We start from the raw sequence: 25916 nt of genomic DNA, 5'->3' as shown, positions 1-25916 counted from the left end.
AAGTAAGAGGTTTATATGGAAATAAATCACCGCCAAAAATTCGAGGACGAATTTCATTTAAATGGGGAAGATTGTAACACCCCACTCCCACATTTAATGCGCTATTTGTTTTGGAAATATGAGGAAGCCCATTTAAAGTCCAAAAGCATCCATTTATAAATATACGCATATCGTCGTCTTTGATTTGTTATCAAGAAGGAAAAATAAAGACAACATTGAGAAACCCTAAGGCATAATAGTGGGATCGGAGCAACCGTCTCCGAGTTACCAAACAGACGAGGTCATGGTGAGTTTTATTTATTGGATCAAAGAGAAGGGAAAGAGCTCATGGGTGGTGGTGGAGAAAGTCGAGGCTAATTGTGACACCGTTGTGTCATGTCAACGTGTCGTCTTCGTCGAGAGATGAGAGAGAGAGAGATTAAACACCATCAAAGAAAGAGAATTTGATTTAAGAGGGACTGAATTGCCTTGAGGAGAAAGAGAAAGATGATCAAAGAGAAGTAAACGGATTAGTGAAGAAGGCGAGACGCTTCGGATGAGAACAGATCGTTACCACCGCAATGGAGGAACATGGAGAAAAAGAGATCTGGTTCATGTCATTAAGGAGAAGTGAGATGAAGCAGATCTTAGTAAAATCGGAGAGTGGGCAAAGCAAAGAAAGAAGAAGAAGAGAAAAGAGGAAAGAGGAAGAACAATTTCAAGAAGGTTTATTGTAGGGTGAATTCCCGACAGACCAGAGGGACTCAGATCAGGAATAAGGTGTCTATGGAAAGAACACGCTCCCAAGAATCCACATCAACTGACAGATCTGCAATCAGATTTAAACGCAAGAAGTTATGCACGTTTCTTTCTGGTCAAGTAATTGCAAAGTATGTCAAACCCAGAAAACCCTAAAAGACAACCCGAGGGAGCTCGTTGACGGCAACGTTTGGAGGTCCGAAACTATTCTGATCTGGATGCAACTTTGTGCAGACGTTCATGGTACTACTATCTACATATTCAACGGTGGATCACGTTTCTAACGGTTCGTTACTGACTTATGCATATGTTTCTGAGACAGTTTTGTATGGAGTAAACCATGACAAGTTTTTATTGTTTGAATGGGAATCGGGTTCGGTTTGAGCTGTGAATTTGCAGGAGCCTTATGGAGTAAGGTTTTGGTTGATGGAGAACCAAGGTGGAGCTCAAGAGTATGCAGTTAAAGCTCTTATACTAAGTTGGCCTAAAAGGAGAGAAAGGAGAATAGAGATGTTCTTCATCTTCATTAGGCTAAGGTGAGGGTGGTATTTGCGAAGCATGTTATCATTTTCTTTTGTTATGCTTCTTGACGCATGATATGTAGCCTTAGATCTGATTGCATAGGATAAGATTACGTGATAATATGACGTGATGATTATTGATGGATATGTATGATAATGATGTTTGACTATGATATATTATGTATGAGAATGTTAAGTATAAGTATGTAAATATGATGATTATGTATGTTTGTATAAAAGACTAGGGAGAAACGAGCTATGGGCCGTGGTCTCCCTAGTAATGTGGACAATGATGGGCCGACGGGTTACATGCTGGTCAAGAAAGGCTGACGAGCCCGATATGCATGGGAGTGTCTGAGCCACGAGGGCCAACCTCCACTCATGAGGTTCTAGTTGTCACGAGGATGAATGGACCTAAAGATATATATATACGTATATATGTGCTATTATGAATAAAATGATCGTTATGAATTTGTTATTAGAAGTTAAAGCATGTAAGGTTGATTGCTTGTGTCTAAGTTTATATGTTATGAAGATGGTTGTATAGCTTTAGAAATTGTTCTATGTTTTAGTGGGCAGAGTTGATTCCCCTCACTGAGTATTCTTTATTTACCCCCTTTTCCCCTTTTGTCTCTGATTAGTAAGCGTGAGGAGTTGTGTACAATATTTTGTTCGTGTGTGAAGTTTAAAAAAAAAGTTTTTGACAAGATCAGATGAATAACATGTTGTCTTAGTCTAAATGGCGGGGCGGGTGTTACATGGAGTCTTCTTTTCTTCCTTGTGCTCGAGTCTCTAGTTGAGTGCGGAATGGAAAAGACTCTTAAGCTAGCAATCGAGTATGAGTCGAGTGATGAGGATTGTGGTACTCGGCTTGGTGGTAGAGTGATCGAGTGATGGTGATGTGGTGGAGGTGATGATACTCGACCACGGTGATGAGATTGAGTGGTTGTCTTGGTGGTACTCGACCATGTGGTCGAGTGGTGATGTGGAGTGATGAGGCCTTCTACTCGACCAGGGGGTCGAGTGGTTGTTGAAGGAGTGGAGCCATCTACTCGACCAGTGGGTCGAGTGTTCTGCTGTGATCAGGTCCGCTTCTTCCAATTGGCTCGCCAAGAGGTCCAAATCACCTGAAAACAACACAAATATGCAACATGCATGCAAAACTATCTTAAACATGCAAAGTGATGACTAATGATGAGAAATGATATAAAACAGTGATGATATGATGCTAAAGGGATGACAAATGGATGCTCAAAACATGTAAAATGCACACTTATTACTCGTGCTCCTCAGGACTCTAAGAATACACAAGGATGTCATCAATAAAGATGATCTCTAACTTAGGATGTCATCAATAAAGATGATCATAAACTCATCCAGAAACTCCTCGAACATGTTGTTCATCAAACTCATGAACGCTGTAGGTTCATTACTCAACCGAAAGGCATCACCACAAACTCAAAATGTCCATATCTCGTCCTGAAAGCAGTCTTGCAAACATCTGCCTCCGCTATCAGGATGTGGTGATAACCCGACGTCAAATCAATTTTTAAGAAACAAGTAGCACCCTTCAACTGATCCAACAACTCATCGATCCTTGGCAATGGGTACTTGTTCTTCAAAGTGACCCGGTTCAACCCCCGGTAGTTAATACATAAGCGGAAACTCTCGTCCTATTTTTTCACAAGTAACACCGGTGATCCCCGAATAGAAGTACTAGGACGAATGAATCCCTTACTCAACAAATCCTCTAGCTGCTTCTTCAGCTCTGCCATCTCTGCTAGAGCCATCCAGTAGGGTGCCTTAGACAAGGGCGATGTCCCTGGTTCCAACTCATTCGTGAAAGGATCAGATCGTGATGGTGGTAATCCCTGCAATGATTGAAACACATCCTCGAACTCCTAAACAACTTGAATGTCGCTCACTGCTACCTGCCCCACAGACTCCGACATATTTATTGTCACCAGGTAACCCTCGCAGGCCTTCTTGATCATCTTTTCTGCCTGCACTAGTGAGATGACGAGACTCCCTGAGGTAGGTCTCACTCCCTCATGTGCTAAGAAACCTAACATTCATCACAAAACAATGATATCCAAAACAATAGAAATAATTCACAAAGTCTGAGTCTCAGAAATCATACCAGTGATCGCTTTGTTGCTGGTACCTCTTGTCTCACGTGTAGTGTAGTCCTGCGGTGCCGCTGCAATATGTGGTAACTGCTCCACCTGCGCTCCCTGCTGGACCGCCGGCTGTACTACTGCCACTGCCATCCGCTATAGCTTAGGACAATGCAGCCAGAGATGTCCCCTCTCCCTGCAATGGTAGCACTCCCTCGTCTCAGCTCGCTGCGTGCAATCCGCTACTTTGTGGGCAAGGCTCCCACAAGAAAAACATCTCGTACGACTACCCTGTTCAGCTCTGGAAGGATGATCCCACCTCCTCTTCTGCCCCTGCACACGCTTGCCGCCCTTGCTAGGTGCCACATGCTGAGTCTTCTTCGGCTGTACCGCTGGACTCACTGCCACCACTTGCCTCTGAAGGTCCTCCTCTATCTCAGCAGCCGTCTCCACCAGTGTCGCCTTCATGGCTTACTACAACACTTTACACTGCACCCTCAGATCCGGTCGAAGTCCCCTCATGAACCTCCTCAACTGGGCATGGTCATCCTCCAAGCCCCGACCCGCATACACCAAGAGTTTGGTTAAACTCTCGTTCATACTTCCGTACCGACTGCTCAACCTGTGTCAACTCAAGAAAACGCGCCTCCATACAGTCGAGCGCCTCCTGCTGAAAGTACGTGGCATTAAACTCAGCCACAAAATCTGCCCAAGACATTTCCGTCTGCCTCCTCATGGTAATGACACTCCCCCACCACAAATGTGCATCCCCCTCTAGAAAATGCATTGCCAAATCCACACGATACTCCACCGGGCATCTGCTCGAACCGAAGTTCCGCTCAACCCGCGACCGCCAACTGTCGGCCTCCTCAGGACTAGTACCACCAGAAAAATACCTGGTGCCAATTCTCTGCAACTGCTCCATCATCCTTGATATATCCCTATTTTTAATGATTTTATTTATGTTTTAGGTATAGAATTTTGAGTCTTTATGTTATTTCTCGAGGTCTTTTTAATGTCTTTTCAGGTACTCTATGTAGTGGGACAACAGTGGAGATAATGAGACATTTTGGAGCAAAAGCTAAAGAAAAGGAAATTTACAGAAGAAGAAATTTGCCCCAGAAGATTTCCCTATTTGCATTATTAGTCCTTGGATGTTATATAGGGTTTATTAACATTATTTTAGACCCTAGTTTCGATTATCAAGTTCTTATCAAGCTTTTTGCAAAACCATATTGTGAGAGAGATAAGCTATTCATCCCCTGTTCTTCAGGGACTCATTCCAGTTCTTAATACAGTGAAAAGATCTATTTTTTCCCTTATTCTATTTACCGTGTTTATGCTTTTATATCAAATATGTTGTTTGCTTCAATCAATATGTCTGAGTAATCTGCTTGTTAGGAATAGGGTTTCTCATTAGGGATTCATATGGTTTAGTAGATTGCCCCCTTGCTAGGTTATCTATAGAATTCTTTATCTTTAATTATGTTTAATGCTAGATCTATAGTAATTAACTAGATCTTGAATCCAGACAATAGATATGCCCACCATAGGTATCTGTAGTGTGATATATTATTTGATGAGCCTGGTTTATAGATATGTAATAAGAATCGGCCTATCTACTAAGGTGAACAATCGAACTCGTTAAGAATGCATATTTAGGTTAATAATTTCTCGGCTTCTCCAGTTATTCTTAGCTATAGATATAGGGAGTTTCGCGGAATGCCACCAGTTATTCCATAATTAGGGTTTGAGTTTAAGAATGCTTCGATAACAACCCAACTTTCATTAGATCTACTAACCAATAGTCTCCTGAGAATACCTTGTTCCTAACTCTTTTTCTAATCGTTTACAACACAATCAACCTGCTGTTTTCTTACTTTGTTTTCTTACTATTTCAATCATCACCCGCTAGCTTAATCTCGACATTCAACTCATTGTTTGAACAAAAGAACTTTGTAAATTCCATCCTTAAATACTGCAATTGATCTCTTATTTGAGAGAGTAGATCTAGGGTAATTTGAACCTTATCAAATTTGGCGCCGTTGCAAAAGTTCTTGGGAATCATCATTGAGTTTAGTTTAGAGATTTCGTCTAGCTTTTACTTTTATTTTGTTATTCACGCGTTTCTTGTTTTCTTCTTTTATGTGTTTCAGGTGTTGGCCTAGGCAAACAAGGAGCACACAATAGAAGGAGCTTATCAACTTGTCTGTTTGAGACTTGGGAAAACTCGAACACACCAACCGAAATACTCAGAGATTAACAATGGCTGACAGAGTCATCAAAGCTGATGCAGAAGGAGTTTTAAGAGATGAGGATGGGCAAGCCTACAATGAGGCTGGTCAAAGATTGGATGATCATAGACTCATCCTACCCGAGGACGCCAATGAGGATCAAGCGCGTCTCAATGCGCAATTAGCTGCCAGATACGCAGCAGGGCTCGCTGTCGATCGATACAACAGGGGTGTCGATCGACACCTTCGAGAGCAGAATGAAGACATGATTAGTGTCGAACGACACAACAGAGGTATCGATCGACACCAACCCTAGATTTCTACAGCTATTCCTCCAATTGCTGAATCACGTCGTACTCTCGGGGATTTCAACAGGCCTAACCTGTTCTATGCTAATCGATCAGCGATCGTACCCCCACCCTTCCAGAGGAACGATTATGAGCTGAAGCCTGGCTACTTCGCTTTAGTTAGCCAGCATCCTTGCCATGGCTTATCTCATGAGCAGCCAATGGACCATATCGAGCGCTTTAAGGACCTTGTTCTGAGCATCAAAGCTAATGGAGTCTCAGAGGACTACCTACTGTGCAACCTCTTCCCTTATTCACTTGCTGGGGAAGCCGCTTCTTGGTTGAAACAACTTAAAGCAGGTTCCCTCAAGACTTGGAGAAGCATCGAGATAGCCTTCTTGAACAATTTCTATGATGATGCTAAATCTGAGGAGTTGAAAAACAAGTTGTCTACCTTCACACAAAGTCCAACTGCAGCTTTCAAGGCTGCTTTGGTTCGTTTCAAGGAGTATCAACGGGACTGTCCACATCATGGTTTCAGTGAAATACAACTTCTAGGTACCTTTTTCAGAGGAGTTGATTGGAGATACCAGATGGCTCTTGATGGAGCGAGCGATGGTAACTTCAATACACGTTACCCAGCTGATGCTACAGCTCTGATAGAGAACCTCGCTAGTAGCAACAGTACCAAGAATGCTGACTTTGAGAGGAAGAAGATTGTTGGAACTATTTCAGGCAATCAAATGGCAGAGGTGAATGCTAAGCTGGATTCGGTTCACAACTTGCTTACAGGAAAGAAGCATGTCCACTTTGCAGCTGAGAAAGCGACTATTGAGCCTGAGCCTGAGTCAGAAGAAGGAGTTTTCTACATCGATGGTCAGGGCTACAAGAAGTTTGGGCAGCCACAAGGCAACTTCAATGGCAACAGGTTTACAGGGAACCAGAGTTCCCCCAACTACACTCCCAAGCCGGCTTTCCAGAAAACTTTTCCTCAGAGCAACTTTCAGAGGACCTATGGCAATTCAGCTTACCAAGCCCTCCCCCCTCCACCCTCATCAAAGACAAGAATGGAATCTATGCTTGAGCAGATTCTAGAGAGCCAAACAAAGCTCGTTGTGTAGTTTAATGACAAGTTTGATGCTGTCTGAGCTTTCACTTGAAGAAGCTGGATGTACAGGTAGCTCAAACTACACAATTAATCAAGAGACAAGATGGCTTTCTTCCTGGTAATCGTGATGCTAACCCAAGGAAGAGCTGCAATGCCATCTTGATAAGAGAAGGAGATGATGTGTGGGAAGAATTGGACCCTGAAGACCAGCTGGAGCTCGTAGTTGTAGAGGAGGTGTCGATCGACACCCTACGGGACGCTCTTCTCTGAGACAAGCCAATACAAAGGTGCCGATCGATACCCATCTAGTGTCGATCGACACTGGATCCGGACTGCACCTTGTTAGGTGCAAATCCCAATGCAGCCCGAGTCTATTTACACTCCTCCTGTCACTTATCCGAGGAAGCGTCATTCTAAGCAGGAGATTCATGCTGCTTAGTGCACAACCATAATGGAGAAGATCCTCCATTTTCTTCCTAAAGATGCATCTGAGACATCTTCTACTCCACTCAACAGGTATATCAAGCGACTTGTTAACAATGGTATTCGCTCAGATGAAGCTAAGCTATTGACCAGGGACATCAGTGCAATCATGCTGCCTAAGGTCAAGAAAGAGAAGGCACAGAGAGTGGACATTGTTGAGTACATCCGCACAATCACTCCAGATCAGACCACTGAGAAGCTTCCAGATCCAGGTAGCTTTGTTCTTGATTGCTCTATCTCCACAAGCAGGTTCAACCGCTCTTTGTGTGATTTGGGATCAACTATCAACCTCATGCCCAAGTCTGTTGCTGAGAGACTAGGCATGACTCACTATAGGCCGACTCGCATCACTCTCCTCTTTGCAGATCGTTCTAGACGTATCCCTCAAAGAATCCTTAAAGATGTTCCTGTTAAGGTTGATAACTGCATAATCCCTGCTGGTTTCGTGGTACGGGACTATGAGAAGGAACCCAAGGATCCTCTTATCCTTAGAAGAGCGTTCCTAGCTACAGCTGGTGCTAGGTTTGATGTGAAGAGAGGTAGGATCTCTCTAAAGGTTTGTGATTTGGAGATGGAGTTTGGCATGGATGGTTCAGAGCTTACTAAGCCCATCAGCAACATTGCCTCCAGCACAAACACCCCTCTTTAGACTACTCGGGATCCCAAAACAGAGCTACACACAACGCTCCCATCCACTCAGCTCACCAATGAGAGTTGCAGAGCAACGGTGTCGATCAACACCACTACTCCTGTCGATCGACACCCTCGGGTTTCACAGACAGATGATTCTGCACATTCTGTTCAGCCCACACCACTTGAGGACCTCTGTGATAAGTTCTCTTCTATCTCTTCTCCTGCCATACCTTCGATTAATTCTTTGGATTCTTTGAAGTCTGCTTCACTGGATAACAAGCATAGAGTTCTTCGAAAGCTTGTTTCTCCTCTTGTTCTTGCAGGTGACGAGACGAGTGTTGATCGACACACCACTAAGTGTCGATCAACACCTACAGCTGCTCTAACCAGATCCGTTTACACACCGCCTTCGAAGGCGAGGAGGCAGCATCAATCCTCCATCACTCCACCCACACCCTGAACTCCGCCAAGTCAAGCTATTGACTCAAAACAAGCGCTTAGTGGGAGGCAACCCACAGGTTTGATTTTTATTTTCCCTCTCTTTTATTTTCTTTTATTTTTGATTTATTTTTCTCGTTTTCTCTAGATTTGATTGCCACTGGGGACAGTGTCGTTTAAGTCTGGAGGAGGTTCTTACTAATTATGCTTTGATTTTTGGTTCTTATCATTTTTCGTTTTTGAGTTTATTGAGTCATTTTCCTTCTTAAAAAAAAAAAAAAAAAAAAAAAAACGTTTTCTTTAGTTTAGTTAGAAATCATGATCTATATTTCTCTTGATTATTGCCTGATTGATGAGTGCTGCAGGTTTGAGTCAATCCAACTATTGGAAAATCTAGATGGCAAACCAACAGACTTAAGGATATCCTAGGCTGGAGCTAATCTCACTACTCTTCTTTTTACCTCTTCAAACGGTTAGTATTCATAGATCTTGACTCCTTGTTCATACCTGATATTGAGACCAATATGATAAAAAGAATGTGCTCCTCTCCCCTTATAAAACGAAAAATATAATGAGAGATTGAGAAGATTTTCAGATAGTGTATAGGGGTAGGAATGTTTCCTATGACCCCATTATTATACATTACTAGGGAGGAGACCCGCGCGTTGCGCGGGGTGGTTTGTTTTTGGTTTTGTTAGTATGTAATTATAACTTCGAATTTTTTTACTGATCTTTGATTAAAAGGGGAATATCTTTGTTATTTGCTAATCTTATCTTTTGATTTCTACATTTTTGTAATCTATGTATAGTTTTATATTTTTTTCATGTTGTTACCAGTTATATGCTAGAATTTATAGGACAATAAACCAAACTTACTATCTTGTAAGAATATTTTTTAGAGTTATATATATCTAAGCAATGCATTTGTTACATTGGTCTTGTTTTTATATATTTTATTTTAAATTAAAAATACAATGGAAATCTCTTTCTCTCTCTCTCGCACTAAGCGGTTGCTGCAAAGGATCGCGAAGAACAGAGACTAACGACGAAGTTATTTTACATATCGTTGCCATTGTTAATTTTGGCCCAATATGAACCCGCCCATTTGTTTTTTCTCTTTGTGTCTCTGTTAAAATCTTAGAAACTACTCTTTGGTTTTGGGAAGATTTCACTTTTCAACATTTCTTCGCGAATTAGCCAAAAAGAGTTGGATTATAACAATATTAACATTGAAAGTACGATATGCTTAGATAATTAATTAAAAGTTGGATTTTATTGAAAATATAAATTTCCTTACAACAGCAAGGAAAGACACACATTAAAGCAAAAGAAATAAGAGTAATAACATTGTTTTGAGTCTTTGTGATAGTTCACTGCCTCAAACATTATACGGAATTTTTTAAAAACAGTTTCCAACTCTCTAGATGTTTTGTTTAAGTTATACCATAAAAATAAACTTAAACATTTGTTTGTAGAAAAAACATTTCTCACATGTGTTGTCCAAATCTCTTGGATGGCACACGTCGGGGGGTTTCATGTTGCGAAGTGATATCATGTAGCATCTTTTTCTCGCCACTCTAATCTCATTTAGTGAAGTTTTGATTTGTTTCCAACACGTTTCAGCCATGGTGGTGTCTTTAGCCCATTCAAGTTGGCTCATATAGGTTTTTCCCTCTTCAGTCCTTCTTCTACATAATAATAGCATGGCATACATGTAGATTGCTTCTTTCTGGCCTCAGTTAGCTGCTATGCCAATATGGTGGAGACCAACGTCACAATGATCAAGGTTAAAGTACCATATTATACCTTTTATGTAGTGAGCATCCGGGTTGTTGTTGGCAAGACATTTCTTCATAATAAGAAGGTGTTTGCGGCATGATAACGGTTTCTTCACCAACGGAGCAAGATTAAGGGTTTTGAGCACGCGTTCATCGTTTGCTGATGCACCTAGTTCTTTGCATGAAAGGATGCAATTGTGATAATCTTCAGCGTATTTTGCCCCTATTTTGGCAACTATTTCTCCGAGTAGATCTTGAGGAAGTACCTCAAGACGACTAATTTCAGCTTTGTTGGGATCCATTTTTTGTTTTTTTGAAATATTAATAAGTTTCAAATCTGTGATAATTTTGTTTGTTTGCATTTGTTTATATAGATTAGTGAGGTGGATCTTTTCCACTTCGTAACGTACCAATTATTTCGTTTAAGATTTTAATTTATTGGTGTTTGTGGCTTTAATGTTTTTGGATCTTTCCACTTCTCACCACTCCTCAACGTGGTTATTAATTTCTTTGAGGTTTAACCAATTAATATCACTTGATAAATGGCATAAATACTTGTTATTTCGTTTTTAAACACATTTCCGGGCTTAATTAACATCTAGGGCCGGCCCGCGTTCGTTAAAAAAATTTAAAACCCTAATCCTAATTAAATCAAAGAAGAGAATTTTTGGCTTATTTAGGGTTTCGTTGAAAAGGTTTTAAGCTTGCTGGCCCTAAAACGTTTTTCTTTTCTTAATTGTTTCTGTTTAAAAATTTTATCTTCGATCTAAAACTTCTTTCTTCTTCTTCGATCTTTCTTCTTCGATCTTTCTTCTTCGATCTCTTTCTTTTTCATCTCTTCTTCGATTGTGAGAAAAGGTTTGATGTCTCTCTATATTTTTACAGTTTTATAGATTCTCTATTTTTTGGAATCTGATTCATATGTTTTGGGTTAAATAATTTTAGCTCAAAGAAATCTGCGTTAAAGTGTCTTCGTGTTTGTGTGTTCTCTAAAGGTGATTCTCTAAAGGTTTGTCTGGAAAAATTTAATCTTGTGTAGCTATGAACTTGTGGGTCGATTCATATTTGATTTAAAATTGTGGGTCGATTAATATATTCTTGATAGTCGATACCAATAGGTACTTGTTGAGTTTCTATTAGTAGTTCAGACATGTTTTGTATGTGAATTGCTTGAGAATTTGGGCTTTGTTGCTTCCGTTTTTATTTGTTTTTTTTTTTATCTTTCCTCTTGTTGTATATGATGTGTTAGAATTCATAAGCTGCACATTCTATCTTTTTGGTTGGATATGTCTCTATTTGAAGTTATATGTTTATAGTTTTGAATTCTTAAGTGATATGTTTGTAATTCTTTGGTTTGTCAAAGAGAGTGTATTTAGGGAACGATGTCTTCCTTTTTCTCCATCGATCGATGAATTTATTAGTGCTTCTTTTTGATTAGGGTAAATAGAAAAGTCTTTTGTTGATTAGGTCTCTTTGATTTGACTTTTCTAGAGTTTTATATTATGCTTTGATGATTCTGTGAAGTATTTTTCTCCCGGAGCTTTGTGGTTCAATGTATTTGCTTTGTGAGTATTATTCCAAACTACATGAGTACCCGTACTACGTGCGGGCTTTCAATTTATATTTCGTAATTTAAAAGTATTTAAATGTAAAATTTAGGTTAGTTTTTTAATAGGGAAGAAGACAAAATTGCTATTTGATACTAAGCTCCATATATCAACAATTTGTTTTTGCATTTTGCATTTAGATTTCTAACAAAATATTTTCTCAGTAAACATTATGCTCATAATTTTTTTTCATTTGTGTTAACCTTAAACCAAAAAAATAAGACAAAATGCTAGAGGATTTGAGTCCAAAAATTTGATGCTAGAGTTCTCAAGTACTTCTCACCATTTTTAATATATTATATAGAAAAAAGAACAACCTACGAAAACTATTAGCTAATCCATTATACAATTATTTAATCATATTTTAACTTAAAATTATAAAAATTAGGGAAAAATATCTAAAAGTATGAAAAAATCAATTAAATAATTTAATTTAAAAAAAAGACATACAAAATAAAAGAAAATTATTATTTATACAATTAATTATTTAAAATTTTATAATATATATAATTAAATAATAAATCACTATAAACCATTAACTTACATTAATTATTAAGTGGATATGTGGCAAATTAAAAGCTAAGTGATGATGTGTCATTCATATGAAGAGAGTTTGCCAATTTTTATATATATGATTACACCACATATAGATAGTATATAAACTTATGATCTTTATATATACAATATTTATAAAATTACGTACCTACATATTTGTTATTATTAGTTAATTTGTTATTCTAGATGAAACTCATGCTACGCATGAGTTTTTGTTTTTAAAATTGTCGGAATATATGATTATGGTTTTTTGTTGATTTTGATGTTCATTTGTGTGTGTGTGTTAATGTGTAAGTAATAAAGTCATATCTATTTTATAGAGTTATAATTTTTTATAATTAAATTTATCTATAATTCGAAATATCAATTTTACTATAATATGAATATTTATAGACCTATTATTCAAATATTTCACTATCATAAACACATACAACAAAACTATATGATATATTAATATGTAGTTATATTACTTATGTATTTTGAAACTTGCCTAACTTAATTGTAACAAACAATTCTTTATTCCATATATTCTCTTGTTATCTAGTACACTAATCATATCATGATGTGCTAGTAATTCAAGTCAACACTTTAATTCTCTTCCCTTGCATATAGCCATATAGAGTCTCGTGTTTTTTGTGTGGGTATGTCTAATGTCTCGGATGACCATTACTTGAAAAATGTATATCAATGTTACCAAGTTATCAGAACGCACAAATATAAACAGAAAGAAGGTCATATGATAAATCATATTCATATAACGTAATAATAAGAAAATATCCAACTAAAATTACTAAATAATATGAGGTTAGGTAGCAAACATTTAAACTACAACACAAAGTAAATTTTAGCTATTATAAATTGATAACTATTGATAAAAATATTTTAAAAAATAAGTAAAATAAAATGAAAGTAGTACTTGATATATTATTATAATTTTTTATTTTTTGAATATTTTAAGAAAATTTATTTAAAAGAGAGATTATAGAGAATTTAACACAACAAAAGACTTTTGATTCTTCCTCAATTAATTGTATTAATTTTTTATTTAATTAATATAGAATGACACATGTCATTTTCTTGTGTAATGATGTGTCACTCATAAGGAGAGAGTTGGCCAACTTTCATATATATGATTTTATGAGATTGTGTTAAACGTTCAATGCATTTGCTTTGATAAACACTTGTTAATGGTATCAGTTTTATACTTTGCTTTGGATTTGTGTTCTTTTTGGATTTGTAGTATGCTATTTATGGTTTTTATCTTTTTGGCTGGTTATGTCTCTGTTTGAAATTGTATGTTTATAGTTTTGAATTCATAAGATATGGTGATATGTTTGTAATTCTTTGGTTTGTCAAAGAGAGTGTGTTTAGGATCGATCAATTTATGAGTGTTTCTTTTTGGTTAGGGTAAAATAGAAAAGTATTTTGTTGATTAGCTCTCTTTGATTAGACTTATTCTGACCAATTTTATTTGTGGTACTGTCGTTGGCCAAAACCAAAACAGAGGCTCAATAGCTTGGACGTCCTTGGGCCTTTAAAAGTTTCAGGCGTGGCTGTTTGTAATTTATGTAATTGACTGTCTCCAAATCCAATTTGAGAGGGAGTTGATTCTGTTGAAATCTATCCATCGTTTTTGCTATTTTTCCTACAAATCTATTAGATGTAAGTAAGACTTCAGATGAGTGAAATTTGAATGAATAAGAGATCCAGTTATTGAATTTCATTGTTTTCTGATTCTCGTTTCCTCATTATTTGAATATGTTTTTTTTCTTTTTGCAGATGGTTGAGCTAATTTGATTTGGTGGATGTTGTTTTCGCTTAATATAATTGGTGGAGGAGTGAATTTATCCTTATCATTAAGTAGAGCTTCGTCTTATTTTGTTTAATCTGTCCGTCAGTGTAAATTGCATAAAGTACCTATGTGACCGTGGTAAGTATATATCAAATTTTAGCGTTTCATGTTTTTATTGATGATATCTATTGATCAAGAATCAGTAATAAATAAATTGGAGATGGGTGGATAATGTTGTTACCTGCGTAACAATACAAAGTGTGCTGTAAAACTTGTAACGAATCCATTAAGAAATAGTGGAGAAAATTTTAAAGCATTTGAAATATATTTGTCTGAGGTGCTTCTTTGTTTCGCATTTTGCACTTCTTTTCTTCGAATTCTTCATTTTCACCTAATGGAATTTTAATGTTTGGAAACTTGTATTAGGTTTAATGTTAGATAAATTGTGGTGAAAAAACCATATTGTTGACTTGAGTAAGAAATGGTTGGGTTATTTACTTGCATAAGTGTCTGCTTCTAATTCAGGTTTCCAAAATATCTGGCTTTTTGTGGTGTTCACCATTCTGTTGACCTACATAAGAGTATGTAAATAGTTGTCAGTTTCTATCTTTGAAGACAATAAGCAATTTTAACTAATTCCTGCTCTTATCGTAATTAGTAAAAAAAAAATTGTTTTTTTGGTGTTATAAATCATATATGGACGGTCATTGTTAGGATTTTTTACCTGTAATTGCTGGTAGACCATTAAAAACTTCTCTGTAGACTATGTTAGTAACATACTTGCCTTCTTTTTTTTTGGATGTGTCTAGAACTGTTAGTCCTTTTGGGGATGTGACGCGTGACAAAGCAACGTATAGTTGGCCGTGGCTGAAGACTGGTTTTGGCAGATACAATGCCACTCTATTCAAGGTTTGTCCTTGGCTTTTATTTACCGTCATAGCGTAGCACATACGTACTGGAAATTGACGCCTTCTTAGAGTGAATGGATGCTTGGAATCTTGTGGTGATAGTATAATCCTTGGGATTAACACTTTTTTCCTTTTTTTTGTTGTATCTGAAAGAATCTCAGCTTTAAGTACTTTGTCTCCCAAATGAGTTACAGTAAGCCTTGTTCCATTGCATAACCCTTCTTTTTGGTTGAGATTTCTAAGTAGCATAATTGGTACTCCAACCTTTAAGCATAGTCTATGCGCTGGTAATCCTGGAAACTCTAATGAATTTAGATATTCCATGGGGTATGACATCTCAAATCCTTCTTCTGTTAGTGCTTCATCCTGATCGATACTGTCAGCGCTGAAATATTCTTTTGCTAAACCAGGCACTTTAGAGAGCAAATAATCGTTGATTTCATCAACGGTTTCATTTCGTGGAGTTAAAACAGCTGTACCTTTAAGGTTCTCCAAGTCTTGAAATGTGTTGGTAAAATCCGGAGAAACTGATTGGCATAACACCTCTAGTGGGTTTTCTGTCTCTGGTAGCAGGAGATTTTTGTCAATTATGATGTTATCTTCTTCTTGATCATCATCTATACCATGGGTTTTTCTGGGTGCTTCTCCATCCCCTATTTGCAAAATCCATTCTGCAAATTTTATTTCCTCAGGTTGCACTCTCATATTTTGTGAAAGCAAGTATTTATGACACGACTCCCATAAATATGACCGATTTATTGCTGCGCTAACAGTTTCTTGTCTGGTTCTCTGTGGTATCACTGGTAAGATTTGTCTAAAATCACCACCTAAAAGAACTGTTTTTCCACCTAAAGTTTTGGTTAGTGCCTTTTCGTCACCCACTGACAGAATATCTCTCAATGTTCGATCTACTGCTTCGAAGGTATGGCGGTGTGCCATTGGTGCCTCATCCCAAATAATAAGATCCACTTTACTAAGTACATTGGCTAGCATTGAACCTATTTTAATATCACAAATGAAATCCTCATGCACATTGATTGGTATCTTAAACCATGAATGTGCAGTTCTGCCACCTGGTAGGAGTAGAGCTGCAATAGCCGATGATGCGACAGGCATGACATTTTTTCCATTTGATCTCAGAGCAGAAATAATAGTCTTGTACAAAAATGTTTTGCCTGTGCCTCCATCTCCATATAGAAAGAATAACTTGCCTTCTTTATTTGTCACTGATTTGAGAACATCATCGTAAATTATCCGTTGCTGCTCGTTAAGCTTGCTGAATAAATTTGCATGTGTTTCTCTTTCCTTGTCAATGTTGATCTGAAACTCTTGCCGAAGTAAGGAGTTGTTTACTTCTTCCAATATTGACTTTTCTGGCTGAGGCATTTCTGGATAATCTGACAATGACTTTTCATGCTGGCGTAAGAGTGTTTCAATCTCGATCAATGTGTATTTCTCTAGTTCTTTTGCTTTCAGTTCTAATTGAGGGAAATTCAGAACTCTTTGCTGCTTACGGAGGACATCATCTGCCATGCTCTCCCAACAGTGACTCCACAGTTTTAGTGGTTCAGAGACCTCACAGTATATCAAGATCAAGACAAATAAGCTTCTAAGTAAGTATGATGTTGACCATTGTGCTGCTTCATCCATTGCATCATGCCATTCTTTGTCTCCATCTAGCAACCCTCTTGCGTGACATGCTGCTTTAAAACTTTCATGTACCACACCTCCTACAGTTTTCAAATAATCGAAACTTGTTGCACCCTTCACTTTATTAAGCAAGATTCTAAGATAATACAAATCCCCTGCCGTTGGGAGTATGTTTACAATCCTTCCAATGTTTTCTCTCTGCTTTCTTCGAGTGTACATTTTATTTGTACTATCCAATACAAACATTGTTGGCACTTGCACTATGGGATGATGTCGCCGCAACCTTTCGTGCCCATCTTAGCTCTGGTGATACAATTTACTCGGTCATGCTGATAACTATCGTCAACCCAAAGATGTTTGGAGGTTAGATAAAATTGATTTATTTGCAATTTTTACTCTCAAATTTTAAGATAAAAGATAACATATGGTCATTCTTACTGTTTTAAGCGTATGTGTTTATAGAAGTGAGTTATGAGAGATTTATTGATAAGAACCTAACCTTTTGATAAACTCTTGGATTGGTTGAATGCTGCTGTAAAAAAAAAAAACTTGTTGCGGGTGTGGAGTTGAGATAAAGGTTACCTTAAACAGTAAGAATGACCATATGTTATCTTTTATCTTAAAATTTGAGAGTAAAAATTGCAAATAAATCAATTTTATCTAACCTCCAAACATCTTTGGGTTGACGGTAGTTATCAGCATGACCGAGTAAATTGTATCACCAGAGCTAAGATGGGCACGAAAGGTTGCGGCGACATCATCCAATAGTGATAAGTAGACAATAACAGACCTTAAAATAAAAAGACGGAAGTATCAGTTCAATTTTAAAGTTTAGTTCATAATTATTTTAGGTTTGAAAGTGCTAGCTTACGAATCAATCCGGTATCGCAAAACCAAACGTTGAGTAGAAGTTGGATCATTCAAGTTTGACCCTTGGACGAAAGTGATTTGGCCTACAACATCTAGATCATTTCAAAGGTGATATAATCATAGTTCATGTTTAAAAAATGTAAGAATCATGAAAAATATTACCTGGAAGTTCAATGTTGGTGTTAGCAAGAGCTTGAAGGTTGTCAAAGTTACGTAGCATAAACTTTTCCCTCTCAATTGTAGGGCCAACATCTGAAACTTCAATAATCGTTGTGGCAGGGAGAAAACGGAGGAGAAAAGGATGGTCAGTGATCTTGTAGAGTTTCGTGCAACGTCCCACTTCAAACCCACTAACATTGAAGATTATGCCTTCACGCAAAACTTGGCGGAAATGTGAAGCAAGAGCTGCTGGGATAAAAGCATGGATTTCGGAGCACTATTAATGAAACAAATTAAGTGTTAGTTGGCCATCAATTACATATGAAACAAAAAAACATTAAACATCTAAGATGATTTACTTTTTCATCAAGTAACAGGAGGACTATGCCCATGAATTGGCCATCTTTCTTGATGTTGCGAGCATCCCAAAAACGAAGTAGGCGACCAACAACCTGTTGAGTAGAGCGACCAAGACGTAAAGCATCAAAAGCTACATGCTTTTCTCCAGTTACAGTTTCGATTTGAGATATTAAAAGTATGAATTAAATTGCAAGTAGTGGAATTTTGTAGGAATTAAGCCATGTATTTAAGTACCTTTTAGTGAATAACTGTTGATGTTTGAGCTTCTGGGGAAGAAAAATACGGAAAGCTCCATGGGGCAGTGACTGAAACACTCTTTTTCTCTTTCGTGGTCCTCTGAATTGCGTCGATCGAATTGGAGAAAATGAAATCGAGGGTTTGCAATTTTAACTGGGTTTTCTTAGGTCCTTTCGGTTCATAGGTTTTTTGACTAAATCTTGGCCCGATACACATCACTAAGTCTATTTGGTTCTTTGGCTCATGGGCTTTTTGACCAAATCGTGGCCCCATAAACATCACTAAATCTATTTCACGCATAGAAAAAAATGTGAAGGCAGAGTAAAAACATGTGGGCTCCACATTAAAAAGATGTAGTGACGTGGACACTTTTAGAGGAGAGAAAACTCTGCTATTATATATATGATTTGGAATGATCAATTACAAAGGTTGGAAAAATGCTGAGGGTGTCGATCCAGTATGCGAGTTCTCCTTTGTTTACTCTCTAAAAAGAATAAGTCTTGGTGAGAAAAAGAACACCAAAGAAAAAATTTATATAAAGAATGGTCGATTTATTATGGTGTAGTACATGAATGAGTCTAAAAGGATCTTGAATGTTAGCTTGTTTGATGAGACCCAGCGATAAAAGCCTGGTAGATATAGTTGTGGAATTTAGGTATGGAATCTAGAATGTTGTGTAAGCTTGCAGAGAAGTACATGTTGGTTAGGATTTGATTAGACTTGTAAGGCATATGGACTTAGTTTGGATGATCATGGCAATAGGCTAGAGAATGTTGGGAGTTCCTTTGTTTTCAAAACCTCTTCCACGGGTTTGGCTTTTGTGTTTTGTTGGAGGCAAGCAAAAGCTAAGTCTGGGGGAGTTGATATATCCTTACTTTCACTGATTTTTATCTATGTTTTAGGTATACGATTTTGAGTTTTTATGTTATTTATCGAGTCTTCTTAGTGTCTTTTCAGGTACTCTATGTAGTGGGACAACAATGGAGATAAGGAGACATTTTGGAGCAAAATCTAAAGAAAAGAAAGTTAAGGACGATTTTGGATTCAGGAATAAGAGAGAGTGTCGGAGAGTGGGCAAAGCCCATTATCAATATTGAACCTATTTTGAATCCTAGTTTTAACATAACACATATATCCATTTCAGAATTTAACCACAATAAATTGAAGAAATTAATAAAAAGAACCTTTGGGAATAAAGGGGGTAATTTTTTTTAATTTAATGTTGCTTACATCGAATCTAAATATCTGATAGAATTTGAAAAATATATTAGTAATTTAGGATAAAACATACCCATCAATAACATGATTTTAGTTGATATTACTCAAAAAATTAAGGTTTTAAAGGATTGCTTTAATAGTCAAGTTTTTTAAGAATATTTTGTAAATAAAATTAACCACATTTGACAATTTGATTACGGAAATCGAAAAAATAAAAATAGACCCTGTTTTATATTTCCAATTAAGTTAGTTTGTGTATTTTTATGAGAAGAAAAAAGTTCATGTATTTTTTTTGGCAAATACTAAATAAAACTAACACCGTTTGATTATTTGGTTAACGTCGTTAACAGTCCGTTACGGCGAAGGGAGGTAATCGGAAAAATAATAGATCGTGTATTTTATTTCCAACCCAAATTTGTTTGTGTGCTTTTTGATAAAGAAAAAAATTCAGGTGGTTTTCTTGCAGATTTTTAAATAGTTCTGGTTTTTTGGGGAATTTTCCCAAATTTAATAAATTATCAATTTTGAATCATACACATAACTTACGTTTTCGACTTCAGTTTTTTTTAAAAAAGATATTATGAATCGTATTTCCTCAATTAATGAAACTTGTTGTTCATTATGATTAGAAATTAGACTAATCAATTGGCCTATTTGTTTGATGATATATGATTTTGTTTTTCATCATTATACTTCACCATTCATCTTTATTTGATTCTATTTTTATTAAACAAATAAATCATCATATCATCAATATAATAATGAAAATTAGATTTTTGTCTGCACATGCCATGATTTAAATTTTTAAAATCAAATTTAAATGTTTCAATCTAAGAAGAAAAAATTATAACAGTCAAAATACAGATTTGAGTAATATATTTCTTTTAAACAAGAATAAATTTAACAAAAACTCTCATTGAGTAACGGGTTAGAACTTGAATATCTAAATTCAATTTCATACATTTATTATTTGGAATGTATAATTTTGTATATAACCAAAAAAAATTATATATTTTAATTTGGAACATTTAAAAATAGTTTTAGTTGATATTTCAAATAAAATATAAATACATAATAGATAAAAAAACAAGGTTAAATTTTGTTACCCGACAATATAGAGAAGAAGGTTGACAAGAATAATAATTTGTCTCTCACTATCTCTCTCAATTAAAAACTTCTTGTCTTTTAAAACAATAAAACAAAATTATAAATTGTAAATACTCTAATTGGATTTCCTAAAACTGATATATATATATAATACTTACAGTAGAAGGCTGGTTAAATATAATCTACTAAAATAATGGAATGAGTTATGATATATCGAAATTTTATTATGAAATATCTAACATAAATAAATTTCTATGTTAACATCTGGGAAAAGAATCTGCCCCATGACTCAATCACCACCTAGGATGATTGCAAGAAGGCTTTTCTAGCAAAGTTCTTCTCCAATGCCAGAACTGCAAGACCTAGAAATGAGATTTCTGGCTTTTCACAGAAGACTGGTGAAAGCTTCTGTGAAGCATGGGAGCGTTTCAAGGGTTACACCAACCAATGCCCTCATCATGGCTTCAAGAAAGCTTCTCTGCTCAGCACTCTATACAGAAGAGTTCTACCACGGATCAGAATGCTTCTGGATACCGCCAGCAATGGGAATTTCCAGAACAAAGATGTTGAAGAAGGTTGGGAATTGGTTGAGAACCTTGCTCAATCAGATGGTAATTACAACGAGGACTGCGACAGAACTATCAGAGGCACAACTGACTCTGATGACAAACACAGGAAGGAGATCAAAGCGCTGAATGACAAGCTGGACAGGATTCTTCTTAGCCAGTAGAAGCATGTGCACTTCCTTGTTGATGACAAGCAGTACCAAGTCCAAGATGGGGAGGTTAACCAGTTAGAAGAAGTTAGGTACATCAACAATCAAGGTGGCTACAAAGGGTACAACAACTTCAAGATGAACAACCCCAACCTCTCTTACCGCAGCACCAACGTTGCTAATCCTGAGGATCAACTGTATCCTCCACCACAACAACAAAGTCAGAATAAACCTTTTGTTCCATACAATCAAGGTTTTGTTCCCAAGGAGCAATTTCAAGGGAACTACCAGCAGCAACCACCACCTGGGTTTGCACCTCAGCAAAACCAAGGTCCTGTTGTTCCTGATGCTGAAATGAAACAGATGGTACAACAGCTGCTACAGGGACAAGCATCTAGCTCCATGGAAATTGCTAAGAAGTTATCTGAATTGCACCAGAAGATGGACTGCAGCTACAATGACCTGAATGCCATAGTGGAGGTGTTGAATTCCAAAGTCAGATACTTAGAAGGACAATCCGCATCTACCTCTGCTCCCAAAGTTACGGGACTTCCAGGGAAGTCAATTCAGAATCCCAAGGAGTATGCTAATGTTCAGGCTATCAACATAAGGAGTGGAAGTGAGTTATCCACTAGAGAGAGACCCAAGTCAGTCACTGAGGACAGTGCATACCAAGATGGGGAGGATTTCAGTCTCAATAAAGATCAAGCTGACCAGTCACTCGAGCAGCCACTCGACCAGCCACTCGACCAGCCACTCGACCAGCCACTCGACCAGTCACTTGAGCAGCCCGAGCAGCCACTCGACCAGTCACTCGAGTAGCCACTCGACCAGTCACTCGAGCAGCCACTCGACCAGTCACTCGAGCTGCCACTCGACCACTTTACTCGACCGACCTTCCAAGCAATATCACAAACTGCTCTGAAACCAGTTGCTATCAAAAACAAAAAAAATGTCTTCATTCCTCATCCTTACAAGCCCCCAGTTCCATTTCCTGGTCGATATAAGAAAGAGTTAGAAGATAAGTACAGAGCTATGTTTGCCAAGAACATCAAGGAAGTCGAATTAAGGATACCTCTTGCTGATGCTCTAACGCGTATCCCGGATTCCCAAAAGTTCCTCAAAGACTTGATCATGGAGAGAATTCAAGAGGTTCAAAAAACAACAGTTCTGAGCCATGAGTGCAGTGCCATCATACAGGAGAACGATGTCCCAGAAAAGCTAGGAGACCCTGGTTCATTCACTCTACCATGTTCCCTAAGTTCATTGACTTTCAATAAATGCCTTTGTGACCTAGGAGCATCAGTAAATCTCATGCCACTCTCAGTAGCTAAGAGGTTGGGTTTCAACAAGTATAAATACTACAATATCTCCTTGATCTTGGCTGATAGGTCTGTTAGACTACCTCATGGGTTATTAGAAGATTTGCCTATCAAGATTGGAAATGTGGAGGTGCCTACACACTTCGTAGTGCTAAACATGGATGAAGAACCAAAAGATCCCTTGATACTAGGAAGACCTTTTTTGGCTACAGCTGGAGCAATCATAGATGTTAAGCAAGGAAAGATTGATCTTAATCTGGGGAAGAATTTGGAAATGAAGTTTGATATCAATGATGCTATGAAAAAGCCGACAATAGAAGAACAAACCTTCTTAGTTAAGGAAGTGGAACAGTTAGCTGGTGAACTGCTAGTGGAACTTGAAGAAGCAAATAATTCAAAAACTGTTTAGACCAAGAGTGGTAAGGTGGGTATCTCCCTAGTGAAACTTTGAGTTCTGAGAAGTCATTAGACTCACACAAGGCAGCAGTTGGCTCAGAGGTTTACAAGGGCTTGATGGGGTCTGGCACAAAGGTTATGAAAGCTAATGAAGTAAGTTCAACACATGCTCGACCAACTAATTCCACCAACAACTCGAAGAAGCCTCCAACTTGTCCTGAAAGCTCATGCTCGACCAAACAACTCAAGGCAAGCACTCAGATGTCAAATGATTGGTTAGAACTCAAGGAGAGATCAAAATGGCAAGACAAAGCCATACAAGAGCTAACACATATTGTGAAAGAGCTAAAGGATCAAATCTAGGAGCTCAATGGAAAAGCAAACCAAGTACTACTCAACATCAAGAACGCCCCTGACGATGGAGCCATTATACTTGTCAGCAAAGAAGGATGTGAATTCACGTCGGAATGGTCTAGAGGAGAAGACTATCTTGATAAAAAAGAAGCTTACTGTGAGGACATGGCCAATGAGTACCCAATTGCAGACCTGTCAAGAAACCCTAATGAGTATGATGATCACTCTACTAAAGAAGGAGAGGAGACCTCATTTCCTCTCTACAACCCACCCTAAGCCTAATGAGTATGAGAAGTCAAGCTTAGAGACTTAAAACAAGCTCACATGGGAGCAAATCCCTTGTCTATCTTTGTACATATCTTTATTTTTCCTTGTTGTTTTTGATGCATTTGGTTAGTGTTTTCAGGAGATAAGTATAAAGAGCTGAGTGAAGTGGATTCTGGCTCTGAGAGTACAACACAATACTCGACCACAGAGCAATGAAGGATACTCGACCATGTTTTGGCTTATCCATGGCAGGAGATCACTCGACTGCGGTGCTGGCCGCAGCAGAAGAATGGAGGTCGAGTATACTCATGGTGGTGTTGGCCGCCATAGAGCTGATGAGGTCGAGTAACCACCTGCTGGAGCTGATACAGAACAAGGTGGTTCGTCTATGGCCTGAGAGCAATCACAGGCAGCCATTGACGAGCAACTACGTTCATTCTTCGACTGAGGTAAGCGCCTCACTTCACCATTGTATTATATCATCTGTTGTGATTTGTTTCTTCATTTTTTTTTGTTTCTGTGATTGGATTTGTCCTGAGTACTCTCTTCCAAGTTTATTCGCACAGTGGACTGTGTGATTTAAGTTTGGGGGAGGGCTCAGGAAGTGTGTGTTGCATTGTGTATATTTTTGAGTCTGCATTCATCTAAGGCATAGAAAAACCAAAAAAATTTGAAAAATTTCAGAAAATGATTTCACAAAAAAAGAGTGTTCATGTAGTTGCATCACATTTAGGATCGAGTCTAGAGTGTTTCATTTAGGATTGTTGCATATGCATAGGGGATGATGATGAGATAGCCTTGTAAGCATTTTGATTCACCGGATAATCTCAGTGCCCTCGTTGCTAGTTGTTTGTTGCGTAATCAATGAATTTGAAATAAAACTGAACCATGCCTAGATTGCTCTACTCGACCACACTGTCATGATCTGATACCATTCCCTATCAATTTGAACCTGAATCTGATCTTTAATTATCATGTCTGAATCAAATTTGAACTCATGGATACCCTAAAATACTTGGATTTTCTTATTCATTTTGATCACTCTTGTTAATCCAAGTAGCTAACTCTCCTTATTAGAGCAGTTAACCCAAATCCAAACCTAGACTTTCTTTCAAGCCCTATATCACTTGTGAGTGTTTGTGAGGTCTTATTCCGATTAAGCTTGGTAGAAAATGTTAGGTTCGTAACGACAGAGATAGTGTCTCATGTAGTTCTAGTTCGCATTTTTCGGACTAGATAGGACTAGGTGGGCGCTTATACTTTGGGCTGGGATGTGTTTAAAAGAAAAAAAGCGGTTGATTCATTGATGAGAAAAGGTAAAGGACTCTAGGTGAAGTAAGCTAAAGAAGCAAAAAAAGTCTAGTAAAGGTTTTGGGATTTGTAAAGAAAAGAAAGAGTTCTTGTTAGCTATTGGAGATGGGCAAAAGCCCTTGGTTTTAAAATGTTAAAAACAGGAACCTTAGTTGTTAAAGAAATCCAAATCCGCTAGATGTAACAAAGTGTTGAAAAAGCTTCTCCCAGAGTTAAGAGAAAAGAAAAGAATGATTAGAAAAAGGGCTTAAAAGATTCATGAATGCAAATGGTAGAGTTAACTTCTTATATTGGGATTGGAGATGGGATTACCATTAGAGCTTCATTTGATATACTCTGGGTAGATGGGATCTTATCTCTGTATGCATAGCTTGGGACTTACCTTTAGCATTCTACTAAAGCTTAATCATTTTTTGAGAGATCCCCTGTTACCGAAGCCTATTCTGTAAGGGACCATCTTTGTCTCTTGACCTTTTACCTTAGCCAAATGAGTTCTTTGATGATGCATTGCTTGATTCACGTTCCAGAACTAATGAATGTTAAAGGGATTGGTAGATTTGAAAACATGTGTAGGTCGAGCATATGAGTCAGATTGATTGATAATGAGGCATGGCTAACGTTTTTAAGTAGAATTCGATCTTGCAGCTTAGAACTTTCAACTTGGACATTGATTTCATCTGGTTTATCTGGTGCTTTGGCTCTGATCCCCGCTTTCAAATCTCACCTCCAGCTTGTTCTTTTGTTTGCTTGA

The 25916-nt window shown here is 37.6% G+C and overlaps 1 protein-coding gene and 4 pseudogenes across 5 annotated transcripts; 2 read left to right on the top strand and 3 right to left on the bottom strand.

Annotated features, from left to right (window-relative positions):
- Positions 1 to 2522: 2522 nt before the first annotated feature.
- On the bottom strand, positions 2523 to 4318 carry AT3G30436 (annotated as a pseudogene; the record flags this gene model as incomplete). The annotated part of the gene is made up of 1 exon: positions 2523 to 4318.
- Positions 4319 to 5641: 1323 nt separating this feature from the next.
- On the top strand, positions 5642 to 8681 carry AT3G30433 (annotated as a pseudogene; the record flags this gene model as incomplete). Its single annotated transcript has 1 exon — positions 5642 to 8681.
- Positions 8682 to 10294: 1613 nt separating this feature from the next.
- Positions 10295 to 10639, bottom strand: AT3G30430 (F-box family protein; the record flags this gene model as incomplete). The annotated part of the gene is made up of 1 exon (NM_113943.1): positions 10295 to 10639. The coding sequence occupies one exon, from the start codon at positions 10637 to 10639 to the stop codon at positions 10295 to 10297; it is 345 nt and encodes a 114-aa protein (NP_189663.1).
- A 4362-nt stretch (positions 10640 to 15001) lies between these two features.
- Positions 15002 to 18533, bottom strand: AT3G30420 (annotated as a pseudogene; the record flags this gene model as incomplete). Its single annotated transcript has 6 exons — positions 15002 to 16929; positions 17515 to 17639; positions 17721 to 17802; positions 17882 to 18155; positions 18238 to 18330; positions 18522 to 18533.
- A 922-nt stretch (positions 18534 to 19455) lies between these two features.
- On the top strand, positions 19456 to 24889 carry AT3G30418 (annotated as a pseudogene; the record flags this gene model as incomplete). Its single annotated transcript has 1 exon — positions 19456 to 24889.
- Positions 24890 to 25916: the final 1027 nt, after the last annotated feature.

This window comes from Arabidopsis thaliana, chromosome 3 (genome assembly GCF_000001735.4).
Source record: "Arabidopsis thaliana chromosome 3, partial sequence".
Classification (NCBI taxonomy): domain Eukaryota; kingdom Viridiplantae; phylum Streptophyta; class Magnoliopsida; order Brassicales; family Brassicaceae; genus Arabidopsis; species Arabidopsis thaliana.
The sequence above is the reverse complement of the archived record's forward strand: the minus strand, read 5'-3'. Positions and strand labels throughout refer to the sequence as shown.